Here is a 12185-nt window from a genome sequence, read left to right as displayed (position 1 = left end):
GTGCACGTGCGTCGGAGTCGGGTACGGCTAGGTCGCGTCGGTATCAAGTGTGGTATCAAGCGCACGGCTTGGTACGGTGCACGTGCGCTTGAGCCACGCGTGTACACGCCAGGAACATGCAGCGGTTTCCGCGCGACGACCGTGCGGAACGTTTTTCATGCCCGTCACGCATCGATCCCGCGTGCTTCCTCGCGAAAAAGCGCGAGTGACGTCGCGATGTCACGTTGCCGTCGCCGCGGCGTCAATTCGGATGACTTTCACCAGGAGTATGCAAAAAAGAGTTTCCTAATTGAATATGTAAGTATAACGGAGCGGACGACGTGGCGGCGGTAAGCGTGCGGAGATAATTCGCGTAGAGATACACGGATATTCCTCCACGTCTCTGTGCTTTAAGCGACGATTGTGACGTCGCAGAGAATGAGATAATTTTGCCTGGTAATTCTGAGACAATTTCCTGAGACAATTTCGTTATTTAAGGTACCGGAGCACACCATATGTCGCACGTGTACATCTCGCTAATTGCTATTTAAAGCTACTCGTGGCCGCTGATGATGTGATGACGATCCGCGAGAAGCAAGTAAATCCATATTCGACTCGTCGTGTTCACCAATGTGGCGCATTATCCGCATGTGTGTTGCTGGATTAAAGAAGTATTAGCTGATAACATTGCTACACTGTTTGAAGTCTTTATTCACTTCGCGCGTATCTCCTTCGCAATTAATGTTATCTCAGGGTCATGTCATCTTAGAATATGTGTCAATGATTAACGCGCGCGGTATGGTTGGCTGATGGTCGCTTCCTCCTTACAGCCTCATGCCTAAGCTCGGCGCGGAGCGCTTAGATGACTTTGCTCGACGCGAGATTGCGGACGCGATCTGGCCACAGCTGCGACGGACATGGACTTCTTCGTCGGCGTGGATGTGGGAACGGGGAGCGTCCGAGCGGCTCTGGTCACCTCGAGCGGGAAAATAAAGAGGGTGGCTACGTGCCCGCTCGAGATATTTCATCCTGCGCCGAACTTCTACGAGCAATCCTCCGATAACATTTGGAGCGCCGTGTGCCACGTTGTCAAGGTGAATATGAGATTTTCCTCGCAGCACGATATCACGAGTCCGACAAATCCGGCTTGAGATCTGATTTTTGTCCTGTTCGCAGTCGGTTGTGGCTGACATCTCCGCAGAGGATGTTAAAGGAATTGGATTCGACGCTACTTGTTCATTGGTGGCTGTGGACGAAGCGGGTTCACCGGTAACAGTTAGTCCTACAGGTACAAAGAAAAGAACTGGCGGATATTTCTTATTTCGACTCTGTGTCGAATTCATGTAACAGTAGTATTGCTGTGATGTGGAAAATTGAGGTGTGTGTGTGTGTGCTAATTGTTCAGGACAGGAGAAACAAAATGTCATACTGTGGATGGATCACAGAGCGCACGAGGAAGCTGACTTTATCAACTCTATGGTTCACGATATACTGCAATATGTAGGCGGCAAAGTTTCTCTCGAGATGCAAACGCCGAAGATGCTGTGGCTAAAAAAGAATTTACCCGTTTCTTGGAACTCGGCGGCGCTCCTGTTTGACCTACCAGACTTTTTAACGTGGAAAGCTACTGAATCGGAATCGCGGTATGAATCCTTGATGCTCAAGTTCTTTAATAAATGAGAAACAAGACAGGAGAGAAGTCAAATTCTTATTTCTTGTTTCAGATCGTTGTGTTCGTTAGTATGTAAGTGGAACTATAGCGCCAATCCCAATGGTAGAAACGGATGGGATGAAGATTTCTTTGAACAGCTCAATTTACGAGACCTGAAGAAAGATAATTGGAGAAAAATAGGTATGTTGTCATATTTAATTTACTAAAAATCGAGTTCTTACAAAGAAAAATGTTTTTTAATAATGATGAAAAATATAATTCTCATTAATGATAAAAAATTTTAACTCCTACAATATGTATAAGGAAACATTCGAATTGTAAAGTATTCAGTTAGCTTTGATATTACGAAACATTAGTATAATTTGAATGTGTTATATGAGACCTTTATATGACTGAATTCTTATTTTATCTTAATAAAAGCTAATGTTAATGTCAAGGTAACGATGTAAGGGTACCTGGTGATGCGATTGAATCCGGACTGTCGGCGAAAGCCGCGGCTGAATTGGGATTATTGAAAGATACACCGGTTGGGATCTCGCTGATCGACGCACATGCCGGTGGTCTCGGGATGATCGGATGTTACGCGTCGGATGTGTCCCCGAATTTCTCCAACCGATTGGGTGCGCAAGATACTATTGACGATATGCGTTGCTCAAAGCTACAAAGAAAAAGAATCAGCATAAATTGTCTTGTAATGTCTAGCTTTGATTTGCGGCACTTCGACTTGTCACATGATAGTGAACGAAAACAAGATATTCGTAAATGGCGTTTGGGGCCCGTACTACAGCGCGATGGTGCCCGGTTTCTGGCTCAACGAGGGAGGTCAAAGTGCCACTGGAAAATTACTCGATCACGTTATCGACACGCACCCCGCGACGCCGGGAATCCTGAAGACTTTGGGCGGCAATAAGTGAGTTTATCGAAACGAGACTGTGAACGTTATGTATACGAAAGTCATTTGTTCCAGACACATTCAACAATACTTGTCCGAATTGTTGCACGTTATGGCTGAGCAGAAAAATCTGCAGAATGTGTCGTATCTGACGAAGGATATACACGTGTGGCCGGATTTCCACGGTAATCGTTCGCCTCTTGCCGATCCAACGCTAAAAGGAATGGTATTGAGACACATACGTATTTTATTGAGTCTTGAATATGTCTTTAATACGGATATATAATTTTATACTATTATCTATCTTAGATATCCGGATTATCCTTATCTGTGGATGAGGAGAATCTAGCGTTATTATACTTAGCAGCGGTGCAGGCACTAACGGTACGTTAATTAAAAGTAACTCTAATTCAATAAAAGTCGTAATATAAAAAATTTCATTTAAATCAATTATCTTTATTATTTTATATGGAAACAAATAAATATTTTTTTGAAAAATTAATAGATTTAAAAATTAGATATTAAAATGATTTTTCATTATTAAAATCATCTTATTCGCGATAAGATTTTAACTCTGTAGATAAGACGTTGGTTGTTAATGCATTAGGAGATACGATAATTAGTAATGTAACGTAATTCATTTTTTGATTAACATTATAAAATTGTATTAATTTTTCAGTACGGTACAAAGCATATAATCGAAGTCCTATCGGCGGCCGGTCATAATATAGAAAGTATATTAGTTTGCGGTGGACTCAGTCAGAATCCACTATTTATCCAAATACAAGCCGACGTGTTAGCGTTACCGGTTCTTTGCCCCGTGGAGCGAGAATCGGTTTTGGTAGGCGCGGCGATCCTCGGTGCATGTGCCACGAAAAAATATTCCATGCACGAGACTGTCCAGAGAATGGCGGGATCGGCGAACATAGTGAAACCGACGAGCGAGTGTTACAAGTAAATATAAAATTAATAAGTGCAAAAAATGCGAGAACAGTCCAAAAAAGTATTGCATTTCTACTTAAAGTTCGGATAAAATAAAAAGCCTTTAAGATTACTAAAAAAAAAAGGAGATATTTCTATATTATTATTTGTGATTTATCGTATAATCTAATTTTTCATATGTATCTGCTTTTAACTATTTCAGATATCACTTTCGGAAGTATCGCGTATTCAAGAAAATGGTCCAAGACCAACAAGAATACAGGAAATTAATGAGTGAAGAATTATAGCCTATTCTTCCGTTCCTTTAGCCTAAGCAGATTAAGAATAGACTGTTTAACAAATGTTCTTATAATTGGGAGAAGTCTGAGTGAAGATGAACGATCTGCGAATACTCGATGGATATCCAGAAAGAATCTCTGAAGCCTTTAGAATGCGTACAATGTATAAATACTAGAGATGGGTTTAATATTATAGAAATTTAAAGATTCGGATCGAGGATCTTGCAAAGAAACAATATTCCGCTGGAAAGTATCGATATTACATCTGAAATAATAGGTCTGTTCGTTTTCGTTGCGCACTTCTGAACTAGTGCAATAAGTTGGAATGAAAGAAAATATATTTGTTTCATTCTAACTTATTGCACTAGTTCAGAAGTGCAGCGAAAACGGGCAGGCCTATTATTTTCTCTAATATGCATCGCGTAAGAACAATTGAACATACTTACTGTAACGTTAATGTTGTTTATGACAGTAATAGTTATATGCACAGTTTTCGATTTACTACGTCGCCCTTATAATGCAATCATCAAGGATCTAAAGTGCTGATATATAATATTGATTTAATGTAGTAAACTTTGCGGCGATGAATGTTCCTTTGCAGTCGATCTAATTTATCTTGTGATCTGAAAAAGACAGCGCCGCCGTTATTACATATTTTTATTTTCATTTAATTTTGAACTTCTATTTTGTAATGCAAAGATAGAAAAATATATGGGAATTTATATGCCGAAGATATTAATTCGTGTACAACCACATTGCCACACAGGTTCTCCATCTGCATTATACTTTATATTGTGCATAGATATTTTTCGCTACAAATTATATTCTATTAATAAATTCCTCTAAAGAACAATACGAGTTATGATTTCTAAAGCAAATTAGTATCGAATATCTTCAGTGACATAAAGATGAAGTAACACTAAAGAAAAGGGATCGGGGATTTGGGGATCAAGCGGTTTCTACATAGCGTGCTATTTATAATCGACAGCTACAAAAAGACATCCGAATCTATTTATATAGCATCTATCATTGGATGAATCGCGGTTACTTTTGGACATCCTGCATAACATTTATATACATATGTTGTCTCTATTTGTCAAACAGCCTGTATTCAAAACATAGTCAAAACAATGTACGAAATACTTATATTAGTATTGACAGCCTCCTGTGGTACAATTTGAGCAAAAGCACTGTGCTTCACTATTACATCATTCGTCATTCGCACGATCGTATCGCTAAACATCTACTTTCATTCTTACGTACTAGATAAATACATCCCTCCAATCGTCGCTGAATAAATACATTAATTATTATTCTTTCTTACGTACAAAATGTATTAACGTACGCACTAATTGCCTGAACTTACAGACTAATTCGATATCTTCACCTTTCGTCCAAATTAACTTCTTTATTTTCGGATGTTTCATGATTTACTGATCTTATTAAATTTATCTTATAAGCGCTGACTTATACAGAAATATATCGTGAAACGATATATAGAATTGATGATATTTAACTATGTATTTACCGGGCTAAAAATAAATCCATGTTCCGTTGAGAAAACTGATTTCAATATGTAATTATTAAAGAAAAAAAATGTCCTTATTTCTGTCTTCGTATTTTACTCTGCATAATTAAATCTCTGACTCGTAACTTAATTATGTCAGAGGTCTCCTATATCCAGCTACTCCATAAATGCGCGTACCTTTTCTAATTGCATTGACTAGATTTTAATACTTAGGAACTAGCGAATTTTAATATTATTTTTATGCTTATTCGTCATTGTCATACTATACATTATATTAAAGACAAATGCACAATTGGATTGTTAACGAGGGCGAAGAGACTGTGAGATTTTCGAGTGTCAAATATAAAAAATTTTAAAAACTATGTATATATGCGAATTAAATATAGAATATCAATTTTTAAAATATAATTTACAGTTATAATGAAATATATATTATTATTATATATAAATTCTTCCTTTTTGTGCGATATAATGCATATGATATTAGGTAGATGATATAATTTGTATTGCAAAATGAAAAAGTTCGTTTTAATTACACGTGAATTGTTTAAAACTTTGATAATATAGTTAAAAGAGCTGTTTCAAAAGTTTTTGAGACAATTTTTATAATATAGTCAGCGCGAATAAATTTTTGCTTGATAAAAAATTTATAATCACCTCGCCTTTTCGTTGCATAATTGTTATAATAATCGCGTTCGCTGTTACATTTCACATGAATTCATCAAACTACAAAGAGATACATTATATATTAATATTGCACTATTGTGATTTTTCTACAGAATTAAAAATCTAAAACTAAATAACCGATAAATATATCCTAATATTGAGATTCGGTTTAACTAATTACGGTGTATTAAATTAAATTTATTTTATTTAGTAGAAATAACTAATTTCATGTTGCTCTGAAGAAACTGTAACTCCCGTTTATTTTCGCACGCATTATTAATATATATATATATATATATATATATATATATATATATATATAATATATTTCATACAGATTTTATATTCTTTTCATTGCGTATAGAAGTATCTTCAATATTCTCAGATATAATTTCATTATTGTGGCTTTATTATAATAATTATAGGATAATTATAGATATGTCACGGTTTCTTTTCGTAAAGACTTCCGGACGGCAACTGTACGCTCATAACTTTTAGAGATATCGTTCCTTTTTTTCGTTTTACGGTGGCAAAATCTAGTATTTACTAAACTACGAAACTAAATAATCTCTCTAACTATGTTACAAATAACAAACGGAACACAATGACTTCTATTATATACGGAGTTCTTAAATTATTTTATAATAACGCTGTATTAAATCAATATAACAAAAAGATATGTATTTTCTTGCAATTCAATTTGAGAAGATTAAAACTTGATGAAATTAAAGACTACATCATCGGAAGCAAGATTTCGGAAAAGTTTCGTTCGAACGCTATATGGACTAACGCGGCGCGCTCTGATGATATGACTGTAATATATATGTTCCTATCAGGTTACAGATATTCAGGCGTAGTAGATATCGTATTTGACAAGTACCAATAAGTACTTGATACACAACGAGAATTGACTCCGTTCCGTTTTCCTGCTTACGATATGTATGTATGCGATACGCGTGGATTTTAGTACCAGCCGAAATCCATACCCGCCAATTGATAAAATCGCTGATTGAACGGCCGATAGAAATCTCGAAGACGCTGAATCGCCATAGGATCGATGTAGGGATGACTGCGACCCTTGTTTTTTCCTGAAAAAAAATAACGAACAATCAATTAATATTAAATTTATAAATAATTAATTTATAAAGTTATATGATTCTTTAATATTCTGCGCAAACAAGTAGAGATCAAACGATACATACGTTCTATAAAAAGTTTGAGAAATTTTACTGTAAAAGATTAATCGGAAAGACCGAGAGCTTCATCGTTTTTGTTGAAGAAGTATCGTACCATTTAAAATCAAAGGAAGACAGCGCTCTAAAATCTATGAAACGCATATTCTACTTATAATTTCTCCAAAAATGGATTTTTAATGACAAATAATTGCGTGCTAGAAGTTCATTTATCCGCGCATCTCCCTCGACTATCCTACCGAGACAGTGCGGCGTCGCGCGGTCCTCCGACTTGAGCAAGCAGGGGAAGCCCTTAGTGGCGTTGAAGTAGAAATGTTTCTCGCATATCACCCGCTTCAGGCCCAGGAAGTCCTGCACCCGGGTGATCTCCATCACCGGGTCGGCGATCAGACGTTCGCCGGACACGAATAAGAACTGCGACAGCGGGAAGTATTGCAGCCACCGCTCCAGATGCCGCACGTAGACCCCGATCTTCAGCGGCATCCAGGAGGTGTCCACGATTCTCGAGCCGTTCAGGAAGGCCAGATCCTCGAAGCGCGGCATTTTGCGACGCTTGCTCTTCACCTGCGTGTAATCGGAGATCGCCCGAGTCACCGGGTCCCTCACCACGACGATCAGCTTCATCCCCGGGTTCATGTGCTTCACCCTCTTCGGCACCTCGCTCGTCACGAAGTACGACGGCGTCTTCTCCATGGTGATCTGACCGACCAGAGTCGGCGGCATCCTGCGCCTAATTACACACCAACGTGTTTTATTGTATATCAGCGTTATTAAAAAATTAAATTAAATAATTATAATTAACCCGGGAACGGGTTCCTAATTTTCTTTTGTATAAATGGTCACTTAAAGTGATGTTTACACCCCAATTAAAAGTCATTGTTATTAATTACATAGTGCATATTTTTCATTGTTCTATGAATAATTAGCATTTGAGGACAATGTATATAGATTCACTCAACATTTTCTGAAAAAAGTAAAGAGAGATTAAAAAAAAAATTTAAAGCTTAATTTTTTTGATACTGGGGTGTAAAAATCACCCCGGGCGCCCGTTCCCGGGTTAATCACTTATAACTAATTATTTATAATAAATTACTATAAAATAAATGAGATATTTGTAGATGGGTTTATACGTTTATATTTACAAAAGCTATCTTTACTTGAAGAAGTTATTACTCAGAAGTTATTACTTATATGTAGAAGTAATATTAGCGGAGGAGCAAGCTCAAACTTATATCTCAGAACTTCGTAATATCGAGGTCTTAAAAGCTTTAAATGGGATCGGTGTCGTGTTGCGCTTCAATCGTTGAAACGATTAGTCGCACGCACCTGTACCAACGGAATCCTTTAACGTAATGATGATCGAAGAAATGAACCTCGGAGCCGGCGGCGCGAATCGCGGGGTGCAATCGCAGGAACTCTAAAAGGGCCCTCGTCCCGCCTTTCTTCACGCCGATTATCAGGGCGGTCGGTAATTGCCGGCTTGGTACCAGACCCTGTTGCTTAAGCGTCTGATACCCCGATATACCTCCTTCGGGCGTACCGCTGGCGTTTCGAGACGAGAGAGCGGGTCTTTTCAAGTCCGTCCGGCCGTCCGGAAGTGCCTGCTCGATCCTCGATCGTTCGGGACCCTGGTACAAGACGTTCCTCGGGGAGATCCGCGTTTTCTGCAGCGTGATCCTCTGCGATATGTCGGCCAGCATGTGCGAGTGATCGACGAAGAGCATCCACAGGTAGACGACCAACAGGCACACGAGGATCACGATCTTCCAGGAGCCCTTGCGCAATTCCATCGTCGTCGTCGTCGTCGTCGATTCTTACGAGTCGTCGTACTTGGTCGGCCTCCTGGATGCCATTATATCGCTGCGGTGTCTTCTGTCAGCCTCATCGACGCCGACACGCTCGCGCCGATACCGTCTGAAAGATATTCCGATATCTTGTTTACGTGCCCGTGATCAGACGGGAATAATCTTCGCTCGTGAATTATGCGCGGAAATGCAACTGGTGTATCCGGCAGCGGGTGAAAAATCGAATGCGATAGCATCCGCGACATTTAAAGGACCCGGTGTATCAGTCTCCCTTTTAAATTTTAATACAAGACGGAATTGGGAGATGTACTCGGGGTCTTCCCCCTATAAAGAGAACACCGCAAATTCAAGTGTGTTATTTTGGCTGAAGCTTTTCTCACACATTTCTTGCCGTTTTGAATCACGTCATATTTAACATTGAACGATTGAACGTGTTATACATAGCGTAATTTGACACATGAAGAAATATGTAAAAGGAGCTTCAGTCAAATGTGTCATTTTTAGATGTTTTCGTGTGTAAAGATAACACACTTGGATTTACAGTGAAGACACCCAAATAGCAGAGTGGCGTCAAAAAACGTATTAATAACGTATTAATGACATCTCTAACGTTAACAATACTTCATTAAGACGTGTTTAATATCCTGCTACCTGGGCAGTGAGAAAAACGTGAGCTTAAATCGAACAAGAATTTAGTTGAGTATATGTATAATTTCCCAATTACATGTAAGCAGGAATTGATGAAGAAGAAAATTTGTCATGTGGAGATAGGTATTCGGATAAATCATCTGCGTGTCTCCTTCCCTTATGGAAAAAGCTACCGTAGTTGCGAAAGAAGCACACAAAATTACAGCAATTATTGTAATATTTGCTATAATTTCCCCGTGTATTCTTTTTCGTAACTACAGTAGTATTTCTGCAGTCCAAAACAAGGAATACGGTCTCAAGATGTACAATCAAATTTAAAATAGAAAAAATAACTTCCTCCGCCAGTGATTAAAAACAAAAAATATTATTTTATTGCTCGACTAACTGGCAACAATATAAATAGTAAGCACTACGTTTCGACTCTAGGTCTGAGTCCTTCTCAAGTGCAGTCTAAAAAATTAGGAACATGACGTCATATAATACAATAATTGATAATCAGTGAAAAAAATTGTCAAATTTAAAATATTAAAAATTTAAATTATAAGGCAAATAAGAGCAAAACGTCAATATTTAAGTGAGAAATATAAAATACAAAAAAGTAACTTTAATACAAACATAGACACAAATTACAGACATTTCGGTCTTAAAGTTTAGGACCTTCTTTAGTGTGACAATTAAAAATATAGATCCTTAAAACGAGTCATTTGCCTATATTTTAAATTTGATTGTCTTTCAGTAGTATTTTTCCATAAGGGCTGTTTCGGAGAAATATGTATATCTTTTGGTTTTAGATAAGATCTTTTTATTTTTAAAATAAAAAGATATCAAATGTAATTTATGATACGGAGACGATTGTAATAAGAAGATACACGGAAAAAACTTGAGATATTTTCATGTTCTTAAAACTACCCGTCGGGATGTTGGAATATTAGTCTCGAAGTCTCGAAGACAAAAATGCATTTCTCAAAAATTACACAATCTCAGCTCACACTTAAAAAAAAGCCTCCGTAATACGGATACATAATGGATCCGCTTCGTTTCTCGTGGCTGAAACGCACTACTCCTATTTCCATAAAACGCAAAGCAGGTTCGCGCAAAGCTTCGTCAAGCTCCGTTCTTATATTCCCTTTGCTTGGAAGTGCAAAATAAGATATGCAAAACGGTTCCGTCCGATTCGCTTAACTTGAAAGCGGAATAAATTACGGAGAATATATTACAGTAAATAATTTTGAGTCTGAAGAAAAATATGTTCGCCAGCTCTCCGGAATTTCCGAAAAACGCCGAAAGTACGTCGGGAGAGACTCTTCCGGCCGTCGGTTTTCCCGGAGGGAGGTCCGGTCCGGTCGCCCCGACCGAATCCGAAGTTTTTCCCCAAAGGGAGGCTTTCGCGAGGAGAGAGAGAGAGAGAGAGAAGGATATCGTCGCACTTACCCCAGAGTAGCGTGCCGCCGGTCGGAGACGCGTTCACTTTCACCCCGTGCGCGTCCGTCATCGGCCAACGTGCGACTGGCGCAGCCGGCGGAGGGTTGCGGATGCGGGCGCGCGGTCTCGCGCGCGGATAGCGTACATTTAGCGCGTTATCAAACGGCACGGGGCAGACCCGTAACTGGTCCACGGCCCACCCGTCACCCGTCGCTCCTCTGCCCGGCGCGGCGGCCCGTCCGCCCGCGCCGCTTCTCGCCGCCGTCATGCGTGTTGCGTCCCGCCGAGATCGACGGGAAGTCGACGGCGTCGCGGCGTCGCGCGCGTACGCCGAGATATCTCCCTTATCCCGCGAGATGAAAGGAAGCTGCGGGAGAACGCATCGCGTCTCTCTGTTCCGACAGCAAACCGCGCGGCTAGACTATCGCGGTCGTGATCGTTCGTTGCCCCGTTTCCGCGGATCCATTGGCTTCTCGCTAAATTTTCGGCAGCGGACAGATTTCTCTGGTTTCTCCTTACTTTTTTAATAATTATAATAATTATAATAATTATAATAATGAGATTTTCTTTTTTTAGTTGCTTTTCGGAAACGGGGGCGTTGGAAATAATTCGCGGGTAGGCGCCGCGATCCTCGGCTACGGTTCTGGCGACGGTCTTCGTAACAATCGATAACGCCCGGCCGGCTGGGAGAAGGGAGACTATCGCCCTATATAATGCGGCGTGTAGGGATAAGATATATATCTGCCGATGAACAATCAGGCTAATGAGAGCGCGAGAGCGACCTTCCGCTGGACCGACTCGCCCTGTCATCGCGTATACATCATTAACCGTTGTATCGAGAAACGCGACGCGGCTGTTGTGTCGCGCGCGTGCAAAGGGGTGTCGATCGCGTATAGGGTGGGTGACAGGAGGGTGACTTTTCGAACGACAAAAGCTTTTTAAATCATTTTTGAATAAACAACCGTTCTATACAATTTTCACTCGCGATATGAAAGACGGATTTTAGGTCTGGTAGTAGGACGATCTAAAGCGGATGATGATCGATGACGATCCCCAAAATTAAACTGTAATCGTAAATTTATCGCGGAAATCGCGAAGAACGTCTGCACGTTAATCTAAACATTTTGATTCTTATCTGACTTAATTGCGACTATGTGACG

General features: G+C 39.7%; 2 protein-coding genes across 2 annotated transcripts; one reads left to right on the top strand and one right to left on the bottom strand.

The window, feature by feature from the left end:
- Window positions 1-896: 896 nt before the first annotated feature.
- On the top strand, window positions 897-4496 carry LOC139775762 (FGGY carbohydrate kinase domain-containing protein). The gene is made up of 10 exons (XM_071712023.1): window positions 897-1073; window positions 1156-1267; window positions 1385-1622; window positions 1704-1831; window positions 2089-2271; window positions 2354-2561; window positions 2619-2769; window positions 2853-2927; window positions 3223-3497; window positions 3688-4496. The coding sequence occupies exons 1-10, from the start codon at window positions 897-899 to the stop codon at window positions 3770-3772; spliced, it is 1632 nt and encodes a 543-aa protein (XP_071568124.1). The 3' UTR covers window positions 3773-4496.
- A 395-nt stretch (window positions 4497-4891) lies between these two features.
- Window positions 4892-11241, bottom strand: Hs3st-b (Heparan sulfate 3-O sulfotransferase-B). The gene is made up of 4 exons (XM_071712033.1): window positions 11035-11241; window positions 8477-9064; window positions 7390-7880; window positions 4892-7045 (listed from the first exon to the last, which is right to left on the bottom strand). The coding sequence occupies exons 2-4, from the start codon at window positions 8938-8940 to the stop codon at window positions 6921-6923; spliced, it is 1080 nt and encodes a 359-aa protein (XP_071568134.1). The 5' UTR covers window positions 8941-9064; window positions 11035-11241; the 3' UTR covers window positions 4892-6920.
- Between the last annotated feature and the right edge of the window lie 944 nt (window positions 11242-12185).

The sequence above is a fragment of the Temnothorax nylanderi genome, unplaced genomic scaffold (genome assembly GCF_030848795.1).
Source record: "Temnothorax nylanderi isolate EJ_2023f unplaced genomic scaffold, tnyl_v1.0 TNYL_tig0104_pilon, whole genome shotgun sequence".
NCBI classification, from domain to species: Eukaryota; Metazoa; Arthropoda; class Insecta; order Hymenoptera; family Formicidae; genus Temnothorax; species Temnothorax nylanderi.
This window is presented reverse-complemented; position numbering and strand designations above follow the sequence as displayed.

Coding starts and splice junctions, on each gene's coding strand:
- LOC139775762 (XM_071712023.1), top strand. CDS start 897: ATGGACTTCTTCGTCGGCGTGGATGTGGGAACGGGGAGCGTCCGAGCG. Junction 1,623..1,703: donor GCTACTGAATCGGAATCGCG/GTATGAATCCTT, acceptor TTCTTGTTTCAG/ATCGTTGTGTTCGTTAGTAT. Junction 2,562..2,618: donor AAGACTTTGGGCGGCAATAA/GTGAGTTTATCG, acceptor CATTTGTTCCAG/ACACATTCAACAATACTTGT.
- Hs3st-b (XM_071712033.1), bottom strand. CDS start 8,940: ATGGAATTGCGCAAGGGCTCCTGGAAGATCGTGATCCTCGTGTGCCTG. Junction 7,881..8,476: donor AAAGGATTCCGTTGGTACAG/GTGCGTGCGACT, acceptor GTGTGTAATTAG/GCGCAGGATGCCGCCGACTC. Junction 7,046..7,389: donor CGCGACGCCGCACTGTCTCG/GTAGGATAGTCG, acceptor ATTTTTTTTCAG/GAAAAAACAAGGGTCGCAGT.